The sequence below is a fragment of the Rousettus aegyptiacus genome, unplaced genomic scaffold (assembly GCF_014176215.1).
Source record: "Rousettus aegyptiacus isolate mRouAeg1 unplaced genomic scaffold, mRouAeg1.p scaffold_m13_p_9, whole genome shotgun sequence".
Taxonomy (NCBI): domain Eukaryota; kingdom Metazoa; phylum Chordata; class Mammalia; order Chiroptera; family Pteropodidae; genus Rousettus; species Rousettus aegyptiacus.
In genome coordinates, this window is record NW_023416312.1 from 27,696,030 (window position 1) to 27,720,951 (window position 24,922).

The window sequence follows — 24,922 nt, forward strand, 5'->3', positions numbered from 1 at the left end:
GTGTGCATTTGAGAGGATCAGGGGTTAAGTCACAGCTCTTCTTCTGCTAGACTATGTGACTTGTGGCAAACTACCTCATCTCTCTAAATTTCAGTATCCTTATGCAAAAGAGGAAGATAATAGTTCTCACCTTACCAAGTTGTTCTCACAAAGTAACTGAGATAATGTATTCGAAGCAAAGATAACAATGGCTAGCACACAGCCCAAAATGTCATAATTATCAAGGTAAGTACATGAGAGGAGGAGCTGGAGTAATGCCGTAGGAAGCATAAAACATGACCAGAGCCTGGGTGGTAAGGAGGGTGGTGCCAGGAAGTCAAAAGTCAGGTTCAATAGGAGAAGTGCTATGTTTTAGAAAGCAGTAAACCATGCTTTCCTTTTGTGACATCATAATCTCTATGTTTTACATCTGGTGGTCTAGCAGGATAGAGTCCTGTACTAATAACACTAGGTCCTACCACAGCATGCCTTTAGCCATCAGGAACTACTGCTTCAGAAAATCTGCCCTGAATTTTACATCTAATATCCTCATAACAACTGAAGTTGTACATTTTCATTTTATTCCAGGAATCTGTGTCTACACAATTGTGTCTTAATGTTAAAAAGATAAAATGTTATAGAGTCATTTTAAGATAGATATGTGTGTGTGTGTGTGTGTGTGTGTGTGTATATATATATATATATATATATATATATATATATATATATCCTCTATATTCCTTTGTAATGACTGATTGAAAAATGTTCCTTTAAGAATGTTACATAACATGAGTTGGTTTATGCAGTTCCAAAAAATTTATGTGCAAAAATTCTCTAAACCAAATCCTATTTTTAAAGCTTTCAAGTAAGCACTTTTTGTAAAGCTAAAAAATTCATAATCGACTCTGTAAAATCCAAAATCATAACTTTTTCTTTTGTAACAGTTAAATAAAGGTGTGTTATCAATAATATAATGAAAACAGTCAAGGGTAAATCAAAGGTAACTTAAGGTAAATGTAAAACCAGGAAGTCCCACAAACAAAAATATGCAGGACAATTCCCATGAAAGGTGCAGATTTCACTTACTTGGACAGTAAGGCTCCTAGAAGATCATCAGTCAAAGGTAACCTGGAGGACTTGCATAGCCTTTTAATGTCTTTGCTGGGTAATACATTTTTTCTGGATTAAAACAAAATGAATGAGCTTTTATATACTTGGGGTCTCTCGAGTAATAGTTACATACTATAGGAAAGAAAATACATAGTGTTAAAAAATGTGTACATGGAAATAAGCATGAAAATTGGTATTGGAATTCACAGTAAAGAAAAAGTCACATTGTATTTCATTAACTTTTGCATTTCAGAAGTCACCAGATTCTGTTCTTACAAAGGCCTTTCCATCAAGATTCAGATTCTTGGTTGGTGATAGTATGGCCTATTAAGGCTGCAGCCACGAGTGTCACTCTAAGCAATCGATCTGCATTCTTGACCACTTAGTCAAAAATGGTTCTGATATTTGAAAACATCTCTTAATTTGACAGGCATCTAGAGCCTCCGACACAAGTATAATATGACTTGAGAGTGTTTTTCTAGTCTTTTCCTTGGACCTGAACCTTACAACCTAGAAGTTCCAACTGGGACTTATCATTCACCTCAATTTTGTCAGATGGTTTCTTCAGAGCAGCCCAACAGTCATTTTTCCCAGCCTGCTGGGGACACAGAAATGTTTGTCCAGTGTTCTCACCCAGCCAATGTTCTTTCAGGCAACAGGAAAAATTAGAACCAACAGGAAAGAAAGTGGGCTTCTTTCTTTGCAATGAAGTTATAAAATGATGGGAGAATATTTATGTCTAGAATTAAAGCTTGTATGATCTAGAAGAATCTCAAAGCTGTCTGAGCAGGCAGCCCCATTATTCCCAAGAGGTACTCCTTTAATGAAGAAGGTCTACACTTTTCACCCTGGGGAAGGGTTACCACCAGGGTAGAAGGAATGGCGAGGATCAAGCAAAGCTGAGGTTACAAATCCTCCAGGAGGCTCAGGTAAGCTTAAAGATTCAAGGGAAAATACTAACTTTATAAAAACTCATGAGGATATATATGGATTAGGAAAAAAATCATGTTCACTATTAAGATAAACTATAGGACCTTCAAAGATATTTAGGGTATTCAAGTTTGAGGATAAGAGAAGGGGTCATGCAGAAGAGAGATGGCAGTGTTGTATAGTAACAAAATTAGAAGCTAGAGTTAGAACTAAGATTATCTAATTCCAGATGAGTACTCCCCACCCCACCCTCACTATTAGGTCTGTGAGTAAAATGAACACCAAAAAATTAAGATGGGCTCCAGTTGTTTATAATGGTGACTTAATAAAGCTCAGTACAAACATGACAAATGTACTAGAAATAGATTATGCTAAGCTTCATTACTTTCAAGAAATAATTTTAAAGAAATTCTATGGAAAGTTTACTTGCTAATTCCCTGTTCTGTATATTATAAAAGTCACATTTATAAATCCCAGTCATCACTAAACTAATGTAAGAAGACATCTCAGAATTAAACCTTCTAACATCTTAATTCACTATGTTTAAGTTGAAATCTTCTAAAAACCAATTAAAAGAAAACGCCAAGGGGTATCCTATTCTTTTGAAGATACAGGGATTTCCCTTATTCCATCAACAAACAAAGCTTACCATTACTATGAAATATTTTTACACAGATATTCTCCAAAAATGATTTAAGGTGGCTTTGCTAAACAGTGTAGTATGATGAGACAATGTCAATTTTATTTTCGCCTTTTTTGATTAAATTTAAATTCCTTCATTACTCAGGTTAACAGAAACTTAAATGATTTATTAGAATCAATAAAATAAAAGCGTACTTTTCTCGATCTTGATACACACAGCTATAAATGAGTCTTTCAAAATTTTCAAAAAAATTTTTCTTAAGTTGTTCGTGGGCCATTGCAATTAGATTATTAATATCTGGACATGGGTCCTCGAGCACCCCGTAGTGACGTGCAATGGTTATGAGTTCTTGTTCTATCAGTTTCCCAACAGTTATAGCCATCACTATGTCTCTGTAAAGAAAAGGGAAAAGTTCTCATGAAATTATATCTAAGAATATTTTACTTCTCTCTCTACTAAAAATACCCCAAATCCCATTTTATAAAAAAAAATCCAAAATTCCATTAGCATAGCAGAAGGATAATTTTTAATTTCTCTACTTATGAGCAACAGGAAGACACCAGTGCTAGAGTGGAAAACTATAAGTAATATAGCTTATAAATAAAATGGCATTTTGCGCAGAGTCAAACTTCTACCAGATAACAGCCTGCAATGAGGAAGTAAATTTTTTTAAGTCCTTGAATGGTCAAAAAACCTATCACTAAATATATGACTTCATTCGATGCCTATTAATCTTATTTTACACAAAATAGTAACAGATTTAGGGTTCTGGTTTCCTAGGGTATAAAATTTATAAGTCAGTAAATTAGAAAGATATTTTGGAGATGGGAAAAGCAATTATGCACATTTCTGTAGTAAAAACTGACACACCCTGCCAGAGAAAAAAAATAAAAAAGTGAAAAGAGCTGTGTAAGGGTACAGTTGCCTGAGTCTCTAGAAGGCAAATGACATTGAGATTATTTGGCAGACATAAAAAAATGACAACAATAACATATTAATGATAAGGATTCAAAGCCTAACAAATTGGCTGAATTGTATTTTCTCTATATGAAAGCTATAAACCATGCAACACGCATTAGAAATCATTATATTAAAATAGTTAAAATGCAGTTTTAGAGCAGCTAAATGAATAAGCTTACACCATCTAGAAAATTTACTTACTGGAAATAATTCAGTTTCTGAAAATCATGAATAAATGAGGGAATACCAGACTCTATTTTCCCTTCTGCTATAGACTGGTCTTTCAGTATAATGGCTTTTAGTTCTTTTATATATTTCTTGCCATTACTACTACCATTAAATTCTCCTAGTTATTAAATTCTAGGTTCTCCTAGTCAAGAATGTCCTTAAGGGTGTTGGAAAGCTCACAACTATGATGTTGAACTCCATTTCACCTACATCCACTTCACGGGATTTCTGGAGTTTTTGTTTTGTTTTGCTTTGTTTTGCCTTTTTAAATGGGAAATGAAGGTCAGATTCAACCAGGAAGACCCCACAACTGCAGCAAGACAGTTTAGGTCAGACAACCAATCAGTCATATTGGCCGGAAGCTCATGGTGTGGAAAACACTATAAAGTCACTTTGGCATGTGAACTTTTCAGTCTACAATCTATTTGAGCTATCCAAACATACAGATGAGTTCTCAAAACCACAAACTGGAAGGTCCACTTGAATAAACTGAGTAATAATAAGAAATTTCGCCATTTGTTGAGTACTACTACCTATGTGCCAGTCCTGTGCTGCCAGATACTTTTGGCATGGATCATCTTATTTAGCCTAGAAGGTAGGTACTATTATCCCCATTCTATTTGATTATTTGTTTGTTTGTTTTATTGGTTCATGTTACTATTTATTTATTATGGTGACATTGGTTAACAAAATCCAATAAGTTTCAACTGTAAACTTTAACAGTAAGGCATATATATGTTTATACTGTGTTCACCTCCCATAGTTAGATTTCTTTCTGTCACCACATATTTGTCCCCTTTACCCCGTCTATTTCCCCCTCCCCTCTTCTCCCTCCTCTCTGGTAACCACTAGTCTATTGTCCATGTCCATGAGTTTCTGTTTGTTTGTCCTGTTTGTTTGTTGGTTTTAGATTTATATCCCACATAAAAGTGATATCATGTGGTTTTCAACTTTTTGTCTGGTTTATTTCACTTAGCATGATTATCTTGAGGTCCATCCATGTTGTCACAAATGGCAGTATTTTATCTCTTCTTATGGCTGAGTAATATTCCATTGTATGTATGTACCACAGCTTCTTTAGCCAATCATCTATCGTAGGACACTTAGGTTACTTCCATGTCCTGACCATTGTGAGTAATGCTGCTATGAACATTGGCGTGCAAATATCTTTATGGATATGAGTTTTCAAGTCTTTGGGATAAATACCCCATAGAGGGATTGCTGGATCATATGGTATATCAATTCTTAGTTTTTGTGAGGAACCCCCATACTGTTTTCCATAGTGGCTGTACCAATTTTCAGTCCCACCAGCAGTGGATGAGGGTTCCTTTTTCTCCACATCCTCTCCAGAATTTGTTATTAATTGTTCTGTTGATTATAGCTATTCTAACAGATGTGAGATGGTATCTCATTGTGGTTTTTATTTACATTCCCCTAATAGCTATCAATGCTGAGCATCTATCTTTTCATGTGTGTGTAGGTTATTTGTATGTCCTCTTGGGAGAAGTGTCTGTTCAGGTCCTCTGCCAATTTTTTGATTGGATCATTTGTTTTGTTGTTATTGAGTTGTATGAGTTCTTTGTATATTTTGAATATCATCCCCATTTTACAGTTGAGAATACTGAGGCCCAGAAATGTTACGGCATATGCCCAATGTCATGAAAGCCTATGTTCCTGCATTCTATAGTGTCCCTCTTCTGTTGGAATACAGAAGAGAGTGACTGGATGGTGTGGGACTCAGTCAGGGAAAATTTCCTAAAGGTAGTAGGTTTGGAGCTGATTTTATACAGACCTCTAATTCCCTTTACTGTCCATGACCTCTGTTTTGTGGGCTATGACTAACCAGCATAAATAAGAGAGAATGATTTCAGAAACCCTGAGTCATCAACCATCTATGACAAAAGACTAAGTGACCACAGAGAAACGAAGGAAAGCCCCTAGCTCATTTAGAACACTGGTCATGGAATAATCAGTCATGACACATGCATAAAGGGAACACTATACAACCATGAAAAGTGTGCAGTTGATCTGTATTTATTAGTGCAAAAGATGTCCATGCTATGTTGATGAATGCAGTATGATTCCAGTAAAACTAAAGCTACCAGTATATGTATATTCATAGAAAAAAAGACTGGAAGAATACATGTCAAAATATCTATAGCTTTATCCCTGATTGTTGAGATTTCTATATGTATATAAAATATCTACTTTAAAAAAATGTAATAACCAAACATTACTTTCATCATCCGAGGAAAAAAAACTTAAAAGCTTTTTCCTTTAGAGGGTAGAAAATGGTGTGAAGAAGAACAAGTGGCATAATCCCAAGGAACAGGGAAAAGAATGTGTGTGGCAATAACTAGAAACTTTCCATGCACCTTTAAACTTCTTTTAGTACTACTAGGTCATAAAAGTTTGTTTTCCTTTTCACTGGATAAAATGAAATTATCCTGGCCTCACTGCAATTAAAATTTATATCTGCTAGGTTTCTATATGCTTGGGTTTTAAATAGCTCAATATTCTATGGCTTTATGTGAGAGTTTCAAACAAGCTGCCTCACACTTAAAACTGTCCTCAGTCATGCAGGACTTCAAGGGCCCTTAAGCAGCTGCCAGTATGGCCTCTGTGCCCAAGCAAGGCAGGTCCTGGCACTGGGGATCGCAATAGGAAATGTAAGCCTTTTATTGTTAATATTCAAGTGGCTGCCACTACTTTCCCCCTTGTTTGCTATGTGCCCCTTCTTTAGGACTCACTCCACCCTGTCAACTTTTAATGGACTTCACCATGAATTAGGAATCCTTTCAAAAGGAGCATACTCCATTATTTTATTGTGGTAAAATACACATGAAATTTACCGTTAGTGGTATTTAGTACATACACAATGTTGTGCAATCACTACCTCTATCTAATTCCACAACATTTCAGCACTCCGAAGAAGCAGCTACTCCATCTTACTCCTTCCCCCAGCCCCTCTCCCCACTTGGCAACCAGTAATCTATTTTCTATCTCTGAAGATTTGCCAATTCTAGATATTTCATATAAATGGAATCATACAGTATGGTCTTTTGTGCCTGGCTTCTCTTGCTTAGCATAGTATTTTCATGTTTATCCATTTTGTAGCATGTATCAGTACCTGATTCCTTTTTATCGCTGAATAATATTCCATGGTATGAATATACCACATTTTGCTTATCTATTCACACATCAATAGACATTTGGGTTGTTTCCATTTTGGCTATTGTGAATAGTGCTGCTATGAACATTCAAGTACAAGTTTTTGTTTGAACATCTATTTTTTAATTCTTTGGGTATATATACCCAGGAATGGAATTGCTGAGCCATATAGTAATTCTGTGTTTAATTCTATGTTTAACTCACCAACTTGTTTTCTACATATCCATTTTTGCTTGGCAGCAGCCACAAAAACAAAGCCAGCTTCCATCAAACATAGCCCTTCCTCACCTAAACCTTCAGAGTGAATTTGAATTAAGGTCTCAGAGCAAAGTCTGATCTCAGTACTTCCTGATGAATCATTCAAGGAAAATGCATTTTTAAAAGCTGCTGTAATTTTATTTATCTGGTGTTCTATGATTACTGTTGTTAATCTCAAAGATTCAAATGGCAAGTCATATTTGCCTTTATCCAACATTGCACTATGTTCCTGGCACTAAAGTTTTATATAGATTATACAATATTATTTAGCTAATCTTGTTTAAAGACACTGCCATGATTTCCCTGTTTTTTGTAATTAAAGTCATAATACTCCAAAACACAATGCCAACTGTTCTAGGATACTGAGGTAACTTCAGAATTCTAAAATATGAAATGCACTAAACAGTTTCAGAAAACGTAATTCCATTAAAGTCAACCAGTAAAGTAATAGTAAATCAAAACTTCATTTTAAAGTTCTGAATCTTAAGGTACTTTCTTACATACAAACTGAAAAAAAATAGTTTCAATGTAAACAAGGGCTCAAGAGTATGAGCCTTGGGATCTAAGGCTTAGAAGAAAATCTGCTTGAACCTAAATTAAACCAAGTCATAATTTTCATGACAATTAGATAGTGCCCTTTATCATTTCTTTCAATTTTATATTCATCAAATAAAATGTGTTTCACTTCCTCTAATCAGAAGTCAGGCACCCTGTTCACATCCTATATACTCCCTCTCAGGCTTTTTCTTATGCTTGTTGGCCTAAGCTGCCCATACAGAGAAGAAAACTCTGCCTCACCATCACTTACATCCCAGTCTAGTGTGGTCTCAGACAGCAGACAGTGAGAAAGAGGCAGCTGGTGAAATGTGTGTCAGAGGAAGGAGAAATGGAAAAATACATCAAAGTGGGGCCAATAAAAATGTATGACCAAACAAATTTTGCTACCAGCCTAATCATAGTTCGAAACCACTTACGAAGCTCTTCAACCTCACTGGAGAAAAAGGCTGTTACATATGACTACTTCAGCTAGGCACTGCCCACCTCCAGGGGGTACATTTTATATTTATGGTATAAATGGTGTCCCCTGGGGCTGTGCAACATAGTAACCTCGCCACAGAAACCAAGGAACTCTAGAGAAAAGGTGAAAAAGAAGTAATTGCAGACTCTAAGGAAATCATCTACTCCAGCCTGGGTCACAAACCTGCTTGCAATTAGGAGGTGGTATGGTTTAGTGAGAAAGGTGTGAGCTTTCAAATTACACAGTTCTAGATTTAATTCCAATCCCACTAATTCGCTAATGGGAACTCTGGTAAATTACTTAACATCTCTGAGCCTGTGTTCCTCTTCTGTGAAACTGGCCAAGACCATTTGCCTCAGAGAATTTTATTTTACCAAAAGAGCCAGGACGATCCTACGAAAATGTAAGTCAGATGTCATGTCTCCATTCGAAACCCTCTGAGGGCTTGCCATCTCTCTCAAAGTCTCATGAAAAGCCACATGATAACCTACCAGACCTGACATGATATGTCTTCTCTTCTGCTATCCCTTGGACCTCATCCCCTCTCTTTCCCTCTGCACCCACCATACCACACTCCTTGCTCTTCCTCAAATAAGCCAGGCATGTTCCAACTTCAGGGTATTTGCACTTGCTGTTCCCTCTATCTGGAATGCTCTTTCCCTTGGTCCTTCACCTCCTGTACAGCATCTTCTCATTTGCTCAAGTGTCATAGTCTCTGTGAGGCCTTCTCTGACCATCCCTTTTAAAAGTGTGATCCTTCAGAAGTCTGTTATTACCTAACCCCTCCTCTGCTTTCTTTTCCTCAGTGGCATTCATCATTCTCCAGCCTAGTATATCATTTATATTCTTACTCTGCACATTGTCTTTATCCCTGCGCTGAAAGAGAAGTTCAATAAAGGTCAGGGCTATTGGTCTATTTTGTTCACTGTCGAATCCCCAACACCTTAAATAGCCTTTGGCACACAGTAAGCGCTCTATAATAAATAGTTTGCTGAATAAGAGGAAAATGAAGGTTAACTTAGCAAGGCATGAAAAGCTTATAGCATACTGCCTGTAACTATGAACACTCAATAAATGATAGCAATTTTAATTATTTTTATCATTCCATAGTAGAGATAGTTTCCAAGTTGTATTAAACTGGAAGTTACTTCTCTTAAGCAAGTTAATTTTGAAAAAATGTGAAATGTTTTTGATGAATGAAATCATGGAATTATTTATCTGAAGAATATAAAAGGAAAACAGTATACTTGTTTTAAATAGTAATATCCAGGATTAACTCTGAAGTGATAAAATAATAAACTCCAGGTGTGCCTTCCTTTATATAATGGATATATTCGAGAAGCTGCACAAATACTTAATTCTTAGAAATCAAATGAGATGCCCCCTTTCACTCTCTACTACATATAAAGATACCCTACCTTAATTTTGGTCATTTTTAATTGGCAATGGCACCTAATACCTTAGCTATAAATTCCTCTAATTTCTCTCAAGTTAATGACAAGCAAGCACATTGAATCCTGAAATAAGTCCTTTGGAAACTAAAGAATCTTGACAGTATAAATAATTACTGCCAAAGTCATCTGCTTTATAAATTGATTTTTTGATATATCTTCTCAAAGAGAAGTACATTTGCATTGACCCAGTTTTCTTATTCCAAATAAATGCACACAGCTTCTAGATTTCTCTCTGTTAAAGCTCTAATCTTCATTTCACATCAAATGCTATGGTTTTTCCTGTTTTGACATGTAGTGGAAAGTACATGGTAATTTAGATTTATTTAGTTTGAAATCCAGCATGTCTTAGTGTACTTGACTTTGGGGCTATTTAAGTGTAGCCAAACAAAATTAAATATTTTCAGGTAGTTAAGAGCGATTTCTGCATGCTATTAACAATATTCTTCATAGATGTACAATTTTAGAAACCCGTTAAAACACTCATCTATAATTCTTCTACCGTTTGGTACAATGTGCATTTAAACAAGCTAAGACAACAGTGTTTTTTTTTTTAATCATATCAAGAATTTTTGGTAACAGCAAATGGAAGTCGAGATGATGGTGCTTAACTTGTAATGTGGGCAGAAAGGAATGAATATTCATTTCATTTACAAGCAAAGTTATTCACTTTCTATCACCTTTCTTTTCATTAACACCCATCTGGTGTTCAGGGATTATTTGTCTCCAAGCAAACCTCGCTCAGCCTTTCTGTTTTTAACTTTCTCACTGGTTGCCAGATGTTTAAGAGGCCATGCTGAGCCTTGTGACAAGAGAGGGTGGAATTGTGCCTTGCATGGAGGGCAACTCCATATAAGCCCACAGGTATTTGCTGATCATACAATGGGCTGAACACAAGATTAGGGCTGTGCCCTCCAAGAGCTGAAAATCAACTTATTAATTCAGGACTTATTTATATCAAAATATATCAAAAATATAATCAGATTTTTATTTTTTTCTGAACACACACTTTAAAGTATAAAATGTATTTGCTTTACTCCATTAGAAAAGGAACATGTTTCTAATGATAGAGAATTGAGATAATATATAAAAACCAAGGAAAAAGAAAAGAAAAGCCATATACACTCCCACCACCAAAATACAATCAAGTAAACATTCTGGTGTACTTCTTTGCAGTCTTTTTTTAATGCATGGGTATTTAATTGTGTTTTCTTTCTTAATAGCTGTAAATATATTTTATAGTTTGCTTTTTTCATTTAAGTAATATATTTTGTGCTATCACATAACCGTCTGAAACCAAAATGCTAAATAATACTTCTGTTATTGGATATTTCATAGGCTTTTCTCAAACTTTTATATAAATATCTCCCTTGAATTTTTATTTATTTATTTATTTTTTAGGCAAGGCAACCCTTGGTTGACCTCACAGATTGGAAGGACCTTGTCAGCTTACAATCCCTTATTTTTTATTTTTCACACCTGCAGCACCTGGTATTCCTAGGTGGTCTCCCATCCAAGTACTAACCAGGCCTGACTCTGCTTAGCTTCTGAGATCAGATGGAGTTGTCCCTTGAATTTTTATTTTTTTATTTTTCTCTTCATTTTATGGAGCAATTTAATAAAATAATGTATTACTTTGAGGAATTTATTAAAATTGTATTTTATTTTTTCTTAAAGATTTAAAAACAATTATATTATCCCCATCTACAAAAACAAAAAAAAACTTGTTTCAATTTATTTACCCTCAAAGCACTGATGATTTAATACATTATCTCCTTGCATTATCTGAGGCTATAGATTTTTGATTTTTAGATCATTGGTTCTGCTGTTGGTGGTGGTGTTTCTAAGCTTTGTTTTGTGTATGTTTTGCTTTGATGCTTATAAGACTGTTTCCTTAACTATGACCTTTAAATTTTTACCAAGTGATCTCTTTTCACATATTTTGCTTGGAACAGAGGGAATCCTCTCAATTTCCAGACACATTTTCTTTAGCTTCAAAAAGGATTTTTCTGAAACAATTATCTTTGATTATTACTTTGGTTCCATTTGTCCAGTTCCCTCTCAACTTCCATTTCTGCTGTCTTCTTTCTCATTGCTTTAATCCCTTTCTTTTCTCTGGATATGTTTCTAAAGATAGTTCTCCGGTTTACTCCCAAGTTGTCTGCAGTGTCTGGTCTCCTATGAGTGCCTCCTGTTTAATTTTTAATCCGCAAAATATGTATTTTGTACATTTTAATACAACTCTTTCCCTATTTTGGTCTGTTTGCTTCTCAAAATGGCCTGCCCTTGCTGAGACCATCATACATCTGGCTGTGATCATAACATAACTAGTTCTTAAAAAAATAAACAAAAAACAAATTTTCATATACTAAAATCACTTCTTGAATTTGCATGGCTTCTACTATACTGCACAGTTTAGTTTTTCTCTGTACAACCTTATAAAGAGGTTTCTAGAACAGTCTGGGCACTGGCATGTGATTGTGCTTCACCAAATACCACAGGTTCTGTCACAGATGGATATATGTGTATATGTGTGATGGGGAGGGCAGTTAAGAAGGAATCCAACTATGTCTATCCTCAATACATGAGCCAAGTCAATATGAAAAGACAGAGGGAAGGAAGGAGGGAGAGAGGAAGACAAGCTTTTGATTTGGACACTAACAAGTCAAATTTTGGGTGGGGTCTCATAGGGGAAGTAGAGGATAAGTGGCAGAGTAAAAGCTGGGAGCTTTGTCCCAATATGCCAACTACCAACAGAGGGACTCCAAAAGAGGCTCTTCATGCATGCTGTTCCAAGTTGTGCAGTTCGCAATTTGCACAACCCTTACAGTGGCCTTTCCCTAGGACCACTTAATCACATAGAGGCCACAGGGTAAGCCATTTGGCTTATGCTCAATTGACAGACTGACACTGGGGCAACTGGTCTCCTATGCCAGGAAATAAATTAGAAAAGGAAGACATATAAGCCCTTCAATGAATACAGTGATTCACTTTCATATCAGAATATGAAGCAGGAAAATTTCTTACATTTTATTATTGTGGTCTATTTTGGGATTTGTTTTGATCTTCTATAAAGAATTGAGCTTGGGAGAGGGCAGCACTGGGATAAAGATTAAATCACTTATCTGCACCAGAGGTAATAGATACAACCTAGGCAACTGAATATTGACAGTGCTAGAAGTTTTAAACGTTGCAACGCCAGAGAGAAATCATTTTCAGTCTAAGAACTTACTCCTGGCTCATTTTAAACACCCTGTACTTATATTATATAATGAATCCTAGTGTGTAACTACAGAACATCAGGCTTAAATATTACAATTTCAAAAGCAATACATGAAATCCAAATACTGATATCTTCATTTATAAAGTATCAGTGGCTCTAAATCAAAAAAATAAAGTAAATATGCTCATATAGTAAGAGTTTAACATTCCTGCTTACAAAAAATAAAGGGAAAATAAGCGAAAATAAAATAAAATAAAATAGGGAAGCTGGTTGTCAGTAACAAATCTAACTTCCCTGACACTTCAGGGGTCATGTTCCCCACTCCGGGTGGGAGGGAACTGCTCTAGCAGGTGCTGGAGCACATACCTTCCCAAGCCACAATGGTCATTTGCAGGGTCCAGTTTGCCCGGTGCTGCTGTGCAGCAATAACTAGCCACGGCCACAAGCACTTCATGCCCAAGCCTCCTGCAGGCAGAATTAAACGGTATGGTGGCAGCAGGTACAAATAGAGTTGGGGAGGGCTGAGAGGGGCTCTATGGGATCAGCGGGCAGTGAGCTTTTCCCAGTCATTTCCCATTCCCTCTGTGGGATGTTGTATCACTACCCTCAATTCTTCACTCCTCACTATATCCAAATCCCTTTCCATGTGACTTTGTTGTTCCACCTTCAAAAAGGGCACAATTGCTTTCCTGTTCCTTGACAATGGGGTCAGCCACAGGACTTGCTTTGGCCAATACAAATGATGTCAAAGTCAAGGCGTGTCAGTTCTGAGTTTAGGGCTTAAGCGATCTTCCATGTTTCTCATTCCCTGACTGCATTTCTGCCACCTCCATGAGAATGACATGCCCAGGTTAGTCTTGGGTAAAAATGAGAGATGGGGAACAGAACTGCCCCAGCAGGGACTAGCTCAGATCAACTGAGCTCCCGACAACCCACAGATGTATGAGCTAAATAAATGCCTTTTTTGCGTGACACTGAAATTTTGAGGTGATTTATTATGCAGTGAAATTGTGGCAATAGATAATTGATCCCTCTCCAAGGTTCCATCTTCTTGCATTCTCCTCTTCTCTCCTCCATCTAGAGGTTTCCAAGAGGTATCTTCACACTTCAGGTTAAGCTTGACCTCAGGAAGTTGGGCATATGATGGAAGCCCTTACAGAACTGCTTTGACTGAACAATAGTCTGGTGGAATGCTATTGTTTAATTCTGGGGAATGCTATCAGAAACAACCAACTGGAGCTCCTGCCCCTGGCTGTCCTAGGGGTATGCTTTTGAGAACACCACAGAGCCACCAGAGGGTCCTCTCTGTGAGTAGACAATAGAGAATATCTTTCTTAGGCTTTGTATTAGGATTCCTTCTTCTAAGCAACTGGCTTATTGTTGCTTCATACTCGTGGTCTCCTATTTTGTGTTGACCTATAGGAAGTTCAGAGCCTTTAGTAAATGCCCATGACATCAGAGTCTGTAAATACTGTCTATGTGTCAGCTTCACCCTGGATCTATGGTTCTTTCCTACTTTTATTATTTGTGTATCCATGTTTTGCTATAGAATTGTTTGCATCTTAGTAACTCACCTTAAATCCATTTCTAAAATAAGACAAAAATATAAATAAGTTAAAAGCTACATATAAGAATGAGAAGAAAAACTGAAGGGCTGGAAGTTTTTAATCCTACTCCAACTGACCCCATTCCAGAAGAGAGCCTTTCAGAAATGGTAGAGTCAAGTAAGAAGATTTCATTGTGAGCAAAGATCTCAAGGTTGGTAGAGATAGCTGCTGGGGCAGCCAGGGGCACATACATACTTTCTAAACTCAGAATGTGTAAGTTCCACATGGCTGATGGTGAGAAGTAAATGGAACTAATGTCACTGGGCATTTACTGGCTGTGTGTTCAATATATATGAACTCACTTAACCTCTCCAATAGTGCCCTGAATTATTCTTATTTCACAGGTGAAGAACTTAAGGCATTAGAGAGGCAGAATGAGGAGTCAAACTTAGCTACTTTTACTCTAACTCTTAACTCATTATGAAACTGCTAAAGTGCCTGGTACAAATCCCAGTTCTGCACCTTAATATGTGCTTGAGTAGCTTCCTTAACCCTTCTGTGCCTCGGCTTCCTCATCTGAAAAATAATAGCACCCACTTTTCAGGATTGCTATGAGGATTAAATGAGTTAATATATAGAAAAGATTTAGTAAAGTATCTGTCTCATGGTAAGCAGCATAAAAGTGTTAGCTATTACTATTATCATTAGTATGTGGCAGAATAAAAAGTCCTTCAAGAAAGACTGAAATCAGTTTAGGAATCCCTTTCGATAGAATCCTTACTACTAAGTGAGTGAAAACTAAATCCAAACAAAGGGCACTGCCTTTGTTCATCTGTTCATTTATCTACTTATTCTTCAACTAATATGCATGAAAGAATAAAAATATCTGCTGAGTGGCTCCAGCCATAAATGCAATGAGATCAAAGAGGAAGAAATCTCTGTGAGTTAGGCAATCAGGAACATCTGAGGAAAAGAAATGTAATGTGGACCATGTCTTCAGGGGTAGGAGAAAGTTGGACTGCAAAGGAGAGAGCACCCTCCAAAATTGAATGTGAAGAGAATGATCCAAATTAAGCAGTCCAGAATCAGCGGTGTTGGGTCCCACGGTGGGTGATGGAAGTTCAGAGATAAGGCTGGCATTCTCCAAGGCAGCTCATTCATCTGAACCTCCATCACCCACATTGGACCTGTCACAGAGTAAGTGCCTAATATATGTTTATTGAGTGAATTAATGATAAACATACATGGTTAAACACTACACTATTAGGTATGCCTTCTGCACTCAGTACTTTTGGGTTGCAAAATTTACTCAAATAATGAATAATAACCAAGAAAGGCTTGCCCTTTGGTGGCCTGTCATTCCCCTCCTACTGTGTAGTATTCATTTTACATCATAATTTTTTCATCACAATTCTCCTTCTGAGGAAATGAAAATTAGCATTTAGTTACTGTTATTATTTTTTAAAACAAAATTTGGATTCTAATTAAAGAAGAAAACATGGGTGGCATTAACCTGGTCATCTGTTACTAACTAGATGGCCACAAAGCTGCCTTGATTTTATGCATAATACTTCATTTAGAAAAGGAACCATTAGAACATTGTGTTTTGGGTGAAATAGTAGTTTCATTGTTAATGATTTACCTATTCCCACAAGAATGTAATCATGGAAAAAGAAATAAAAGAAACACAGTTTAAATATATATGTATATACAAAACCTCAGAAAAAGAGTTGGTCCTTTTTCCACTCTTTAGAAATGTAAAGAAATAGTCTATCTGTTTTGGCATGACATTATATGATTTATTTATTCTAAAATGCCAAGAATTTTTTTTCTAGCATCCCATAAAACTCAAGGCCATAAGAACAGATAGTCTTCAAAAATAGAAAGAGAAAAGTCTGAGCGTTATTAAGATTTTTAAATAGTGGAACTGAGTTTAACTAGGTCTATATGAGCAAAGCCAAATCCACTTCAGCATAGGTTTTAATGACAATGTGACATTCCCTAATAATAATGTGTCTAGTCAGTATTTTCTCCAGTGTAATTTTGGAGATTCCATATGGCATGGGAGAAAGACTGTGTATGGCAAAATGGTAGACAAGGCAGCAAATAACACTCAAACTCCTGGATGAGCTTGTAAAAAAAGTAAAGAAAGTGTTCCAATACCAAGGCAAAGAGGTAGCTGACAGCCAGAGAGGAAAGTGTATAAAGCTAATAGGATAGCACTTGGGGGATGTGGAAATCAAACACTATTGACAGGTAAGAGCTTCTTGGACTTTAATACTCAGGCACAAGAGACAAGGCCTCTGGCCAAGAAGGGTAGCAATTTGGAACTTCAACACACGAATCCTGTGTACAAAGCTAGAACTGTAAAAGGCTGCAATTAAAGTAAAATGATTAATAAATTCTACCCTTTGGCCAAGAGAGATGACAATGGACCTTTTCTCTGCTGAGTCTCTAAGAATAACAACAACAACAACAACAACAACAACAACAACAACAACTTTATCTAATAGAACTCAGAGCCAATATTTTGCCTAAAAAGAATTTGAAGTACAACTTTATTTTGTCCACTTACTGTGGAAAACTCCAAGGCAATAAACTAACATCAAAATTAAGATAAACTAGGTCCAGTTTGTAATAAGCCTACTTACAGAGGCAAAATCAAAACTACTTTGAAAGTTCTATTGCTGAATATCAAAATTAGTGGGCAAAAGTTTAAAGAAAAGCAGGATTTGTATAGTCTCAAAGTATCTCTGTCAAGGTATTTATTCACTATAAAAGTAACTTTACAATGAAGAAATCAGGCAGACACTACCTTAATTAAGTGATCAAGGTCAGTATCACCAGTTGTAAGACATATTCACATCATAAACTCTCTGATATTATGCACTAAGAAGGACACATCGTTTTTGTATTATTCTTGCCAACCATGCACAATCTAAGTCCAACCAGGAGAAAACATCATACAAATTCAAATTGTGAGACATTCTACAAAATAACTGACCAATACTCTTCTAAAGTGTCAAGGTCATAAGAAAGAGACAAGGGAAGACTGGGGAATTGTTACAGATTAGAGAAGACTAAGAAGAACCAACAACTAAATGTGCCATCCTGGTAGGATCCTGGGACAGAAAAAGGATATTAGTGGAAAAATTGATGAAATTCAAATAAGGTGTTCTGTTAATAGTATTGCCCAATGTTAACTTCTTGGTTTTGATAATTTCACTATAGTAAGATGCTAACATTAAGAGGAGCTGAGTGAGAAGTATAAAGCAACTCTCTATACTATGTTGGAAATTTTTTTGTAAATCTACAATTAATTCAAATTAAAAGGATTTAAACAAAACAAACAAACAAACAAAAAACTAGTCAGAAGGACCAACCCAAGAAGCAGTGAAACATTGCAGTGAGAAAGAAGTTTCAGGTTAAGATGAGCTTAGAAAACATAAAAATAAATAATTCACTATAAGTGACAGTTATCAGATATAACGGATGGATTCATATGCCATGAATTTGGAACAATAGAACAAAAATCAGTAACGAAATAAATTATTATCTAAAATTATCAAGGAGGTAAAACATAGAGAAAGCATAAGAAAAGAACAAGATGTCATGTAAAAGAACAGAAATATAAAAAAAAAAACCTAAATAGCACATAAAGAATTAAAAAGCACAGTCATTGAATCAATAAACTGATGGACTTAAGGAAAATTCCAAGAATGTAGCATAGAATGAAAAATAAATGAAAAGAATGAATGGAAGGTTAAAAGATGTGGAGAAGAGAGAGAAGTCTGACAAGAAGTTAAAAGAGAGAACAAACTGAGAGTTTGAGAAGGAAAGCAGAATGGACAAGAGAAAATATCTGAAGGGATAATGGCACAGAATAATTCACAAATTAAAGAATTACATTATAACCCCAAGATACACTGTAATGAAACTGAAAAACCCTCAAAACAAAGAGAAAGGCAGAGGAAAAAAGACATACAAATACAGAGGAACAAGTACATTAACAAACACTTATCAATGACCACAGTGGAGGGTAGAAAACAATAGGATATCTTCAAGAGGTCAAGGGAAAGTAACTATGAATCTAGAATTATTTACCTACTCAGTTAAACATTGAAATACATTTCAGAAAATAAGAGTTTATTCCTAGAGTCATAAAGCAAGTCTCAATAAATATCCAAGAATCAGTATTGTGCAAACCATATTCTATAACTAAAAACAGAAATCAAGAATTAAAAGAAAGCTAACCTATACACATTTGGAAATTTTAAAACAAACGAAAAATAACTAGCCAAAAAAAATTATAATAACATTAGGAAATATTTACATAAAAGGAAAATAAACGCTAAACACACTAAAGCTAAAGTAGTACTTAGGAAGAAAATTACAGCTTTAAGTATATTTCTTAGAAAATAAATATAATTAGTAAAACATACGCCCAACTCAAGAAATTAGAAAATAAACACAGAAAAAAAGAAAAAAAGAATAAAAGCAAGAGTAAAAATTAATGAAATGGAAACCGAAGTAAAAAAAGTTAGCACATGGAAACCTGGTTCTTTTTAAAACAAATCAAATAAATAAGTCTTAGAGCTAAAAAGTCATAGAGCTAAAAATGCTGATAAATTTTTAAAATTAGATGAAGTGCAAGTTTCCAGAAAATACACATTTTCGATGTTTGGAGAAACATGGCAGAGTGAGAGACATCCCCAGATCTCTCCCCTTAAAACTTCAATAAGCTGAACATCTAAAACTCAACAAAAAATGCCAAACTGCACACTAGCATGTCTGAGCATGGGATCTGCACATAAGAGCTACCATGGATCAGAACCCCAGGTGTCGGCAGTGGACTGAGAGGAACAAAGAAGCTGCCTTTTGCAGTCAATAGAGCTCCCTGTAGGGGCAGAGGAGAAGAGAAGGTGTGATGAGTTCCCTGAACAGCCATGCCTGGGAGAGTTCCATGCAACCAGCAGCAGGGTTCAGGCATCAGGGCAGAAAGTAGAGAAGTGGCCCCACCAACATATCCTCCAACGATGATAATTGCGGAGCCCCAGGGGAATCTGAGTAAATGCTACTGAAACTGTTGCTAACACTGACAGGGACTGAAACTGAGGGTAGCAAGTGTGATTCAATATCTATCGGAAAATAAAAGGGCACTTTTAAGGCTTTATATAAAGCAGGGATCCAAGAGGCTTAACGCCACCTAATGAAAACCAGAAGAAAAGCGCCTCCTTCACAGAAAGTTAAAGAGAGACCTTTATACAATAAATCTTTCTGGAAAAAAAAGCAGAATACATTTCTATTAATGCTCAGGCAGAGAAATAGTCCATTAAACACCACAGACAACCAAGATGACAAGGAATCTCAGAAAGAAAGAGAAAAATCTCCAGAAAATAAGCTTACAGACATAGAAATATGCAACTTAAATGATAGAGAATTCAGGATGGTACTTCTGAAAAAACTCGGTGAGTCCTGAAATGAGTCATATCAACAATTTCAAGAATTGAAAAAATCAAAACAACTAGATGAGCAGAGCAAGAAGACTGAAACCTTCAAAAAGAACAGAATAGATCTTCTGGAGGTGAAGGATACACTGCTAGAGTTGACAAATGAAATAGCGAGTTTGGGAAATAGAGTCAACCAAATGAAGGAAAGGATCGGTGATATCAAAGACAGAAATCTAGAAATAAAGCAGAAGGAAGAAGAGAGAAACCGAAGAATGAAAAAGAATGAAAGAGAAAGTCAAGAGCTAACTGATACCATCGGGAGAGGAAACATAAGAACAATGGGAATTATCGATTGTGAGGGAAAGAAGCAGGGACTAGAAACCATTTTCAGACAAATAGTTGACAAGAATTTCCCAAATCTGAGGAATGAGCTAGAGCCTGAAATTCAGGAAGTCAACAGAACACCCAATTATCTCAACCCCAAAAGGCCTTCACCAAGACACACTGTATTAAAATTATCAAAAATCAATGACAAAGACAGAATTCTCAGGATATCCAGGGAGAAGAAAATGGTTATGTAAAAGGAAAATCCATTAGATTATCCTCGGACTTATCAGCGTAAACCTTACACGCCAGAAAGGAATGGAATCAAATATTTAAACTATTCAGTGAAAAAGAACTACCAACCTAGAATTATGTATCCAGCTAAGCTCTCCTTTTGATATGAAGAAGAAATAAAGACCTTTCCAGACATACAAAAATTGAGGGAATTTCCACTACGAGGCCTGAACTACAGGAAATACTGAAAGGGGTCAGCTCGCTCAAAGCAAAATGACAAAAAAATATATATAATTAGGAGTAAAGTGACTATCAGGCAAATAGAAGCAGAGTGCAACCCTAACTGAGAACAGGGCATCATGAAGTTAAATAATAAGAAGAGAATCGCTATAGCAAGAGAGTACGGAACATTCAGCATACATAGAGACAAACTGAGATAACAATGCCTGAAAAGGAGAGGATTGAAAGATCCAAATTCACAATGGGAAATGTAGATAAGACACGCACAGAAGAAAATAGACAACTATATATATAACTATCCTTTACATATTCATAATGGTAATCACACACTAAAGATTCAGAACTGAAGTATATAACATAAAACAAGACCAGAGGCAAAACCCAAAAAAAGCCAACCAAAATAAAGAAAAGAGAAACACACAAAAAAGAAACAATTGAAACATCAAACTACTAGAAAGCAAAAGATAAAATGGCTATAAGAAAACGTCGTATTTCAATAATCACCCTAAATATAAATGGACTGAACTCATGAATAAAGACAGAGTTCCAGATTGGATCAAAAAACAAAACCCAACCATATGTTGCCTCCAGGAGACACATCTCAGCTCCAAAGACAAATATAGACTCAAAGAGAAAGGGTGGAAAATGATATTTCAAGCAAATGGCATTCGGAGAAAAGCAGGAGTAGTGGTATTAATATTGGAAATGATAGACTTCAAAAAGGAAAAGGTAAAGAAAGATACTGAGGGACACTTCATAATGAGAAGACTTAACACTTAGTAATATCTATGCTCCCAATCAGGGAGCACAGAAATATTTAAAGCAATTACTAACAGAACTAAAAAGGGAAACAGACCAAAACACTACTGTAGTAGGGGACCAAAATATCCCACTGTCGAATATGGACAGATCATCTAAACATAAAATCAATAAGGAAATAACATCCTTAAATGACACATTAGATGAACTGAGCGAAATTGATTTTACAGACACTTCCATCCCAAAACAGCTGCTTATACATTCTTCTCTAGTGCACATGGAACTTTCTCAAGAATTGACCACATACTGGGACACAGAGATAGCCTCAACAAATATAAGAGGGTTGAAATCCCACCAACCACATTCTCTGATCATAATGCTTTGAAACTAGAGATCAACTGCAAAAAGAAAGCAGGAAGAACCACAAAGACATGGAGATTGAACAACATGCTACTGAAGAATAACCAGGTCAGAGAAGAAATAAAAACAGAGCTCAAGAAGTATACAGAAAGGAATGATAATGATAGTACAACATATCAAAACTTCTGAGACACAGCGGAAGCAGTCATAAGAGGAAAGTTCATATCATTACAGGCCTATCTCCAAAAACAAGAACAAGCCCAAGTAAACAACCTAACGCTTCATCTTAAAAAACTAGAAAAGGAAGAATAAATGAAGCCTAAAGTCCGCAGAAGGAAAGAAATAATCAAAATGAGAGGAGAAATAAATGAAATTAAAAGTAAAAAAAAAATAGAAAAAATAAATGCAACAAAGAGCTGGTTCTTTGAGAAGGTAAATAAAATTAAGAAACCCCTGGCTAGACTCACTGAACTAAAAAGAGAAAGGACACAAATAAAATCAGGGATAAAAGAGGGGAAATTATGACTGACATCACATAAATACAAAGCATCATACAACTATAGTATGAAAAAGTATACAACAACAAATTTAACAACCTAGAAGGAATGGACCAGTACTTAGATACAACCTTCCTGGACTGAATCAAGAAGAACTGCAAAATCTGAAAAGACTGATCAGCAGAATGTAAATTGAAACGATCATCAAAAACCTACCAAAAAGTAAAAGTCCACGACCAGATGGCTTCTCCAGTGAATTCTACCAAACATTCAAAGAAGATTTAATACCTATTCTCCTCAAACTCTTCCAAAACATCGAAGAGGAAGCAATACTTCCCAATGTATTTTATGAGGCCAATATCACCCTGATATCAAAACCTGGTAAGGATAACATACAAAAAAAGAAAACTACAGACCAATATCTCTCATTAACACAGATGCAAAAATACTAAATAAGATACTAGCGAACTGAATATAGCAACATGTTAAAAGGATTATACACCACGATCCAGTGGGCTTCATCCCAGTGGCACAGGGATGGTTCAACACATGCAAATCGATTAATGTGATACACCACATAAACAAATTTAAAAATAAGAATCATATGATCATATCAATAGATGCAGAAAAACGCCTTCAACAAGATACAGCATCCATTAATGATTACAACACCTAACAAAATCAGTATAGAAGGAAAGTACCTTAACATAATAAAGGCCATAACAAAGCCTCAGCCAACATTATACTTAATTGTGAAAAACTTAATTTTCCATGATCAGGAACAAGGGAAGAGTGTCCACTATCGCCACTCTTATTCAATATAACATTGGAGGTCCTAGCAAGTGCAATCAGACAAGGACATAAAAGGCATCCAAATAGGAGACGAAGAAGTCAAATGGTCACTATTTGTGGATGACATGATTCTCTATATAGAATACCCTAAGAACTCCACAAGAACACTATTAGAAACAATAAGCAAATACAGTAAAGTTTCTGGATACAAAATCAATGTTCAAAAATCCATAGCGTTCCTATAGTCTAATAACAAAGCATCAGAAAAAGAAGTAGAAAAAATAAATAACTTATTTTACAATTGCAACAAAAAGAATAAAATACCTAGGAATAAATTTAACAAAACATGGGAAGGCCCTATATAATGAAAACTACAAGACTCCATTAAAAAAAATTGAAGAAGATATAAAGAAATGGAAAGATATTCCATGTTCTTGGGTTGGAAGAATCAACATAGTTAAAATGACCGTATTACCTAAAGCATTATACAGATTTAATGCAATCTCCATTAAAATCCTATTGGCATTTTTTAAAGAAATAGAACAAAGAGTCATCAGATTTGTATGGAAGCACAAAAAACCGCGAATTGCTGAAGCCATCCTGAGAAAAAAGAATGAGGCTGGAGGCATCACTCTCCCCATCTTCAAGTTATACTACAAAGCAACATTAATCGAAATGGTATAGTACTGGCAGCAAAACAGACACACAGACCAGTAGAATAGAATCGAAAGTCCAGAAGTCAACCCATATTTATATGGGCAAATAATTTTCAATAAACAAGCCAAAACATACAGTGGTGAAAGGAAATCCTCTTCAATAAATAGTGCTGGGAAAACTGGAAAGCCACCTGCAAAAGAATGAAACTAGACTGTTGTCTAGAACTACAAACAAAAATTAACTCAAAATGCATTAAGGACCTGAATATAAGACCTGAAACAATACAATGTATAGAAGAAAACATAGGAACTAAACTCAAGGACCTTGGACTGAAAGAGGATTTTGTGAATTTGACCTCAAAGGCAGGGGAAGTAAAAGCAAAAATAAATGAATGGGACTACATCAAACTAAAAAGCTTCTGCTCAGCAAAAGAAGCCATCAACAAAGTAAAGAGAAAACCATCTGAATTGGAAAATATAATTGCAAGCAATACCTCCGATAACGGCCTAATATCCAAAATATACAAAGAACTCATATGACTCAATAACAAAAAAAAAATGATCCTATCAAAAAACGGGCAGAGGATCTGAACAGACATTTCTCCCTAGATAACATACAAATTGCCAACAAATATATGAAAAGATGCTCAAAATCACTAGCTATTAGGAAATGCAATTCAAAACCACAATGAGATACCATCTCACACCTGTTAGAATAGCTATAATCAACGGGACAAGTAATAACAAATGTTGGAGAGGATATGGAGAAATAGGTATCCTCATCCACTGCTGGTGGGACTGCAAATTGGTACAGCCACTATGGAAAACAGTATGGAGGTTCCTCAAAAAAACTAAGAATTGATATACCATATGATCCAGCAATCCCCTCTACGGGGTATTTACCCCAAAGACTTGAAAACTCATATCCATAAATATATTTGCACACCAATGTTCATAGCAGCATTATTCACAGTGGCTAGGACATGGAAGCAACCGAAGTGTCCTACGATAGATGATTGGCTAAAGAAGCTGTGGTACATATATACAATGGGATGTTACTCAGTCATAAGAAGAGATGAAATACTGTCATTT

At 35.8% G+C, this 24,922-nt stretch overlaps 1 protein-coding gene across 1 annotated transcript in view; it reads right to left on the reverse strand.

Annotated features, from left to right (window-relative positions):
- EFHC2 (EF-hand domain containing 2) overlaps positions 1-24,922 on the reverse strand; it is a 173,235-nt gene that overhangs the window by 32,182 nt on the left and 116,131 nt on the right. The window contains exons 12-13 of the mRNA XM_016166665.2: positions 2,857-3,054; positions 1,066-1,158 (exon numbers count right to left, since the gene is read on the reverse strand). Of these exons, the coding sequence (XP_016022151.2) occupies positions 1,066-1,158; positions 2,857-3,054 (291 nt within the window). The remainder of the gene's footprint in view (positions 1-1,065; positions 1,159-2,856; positions 3,055-24,922) is intronic.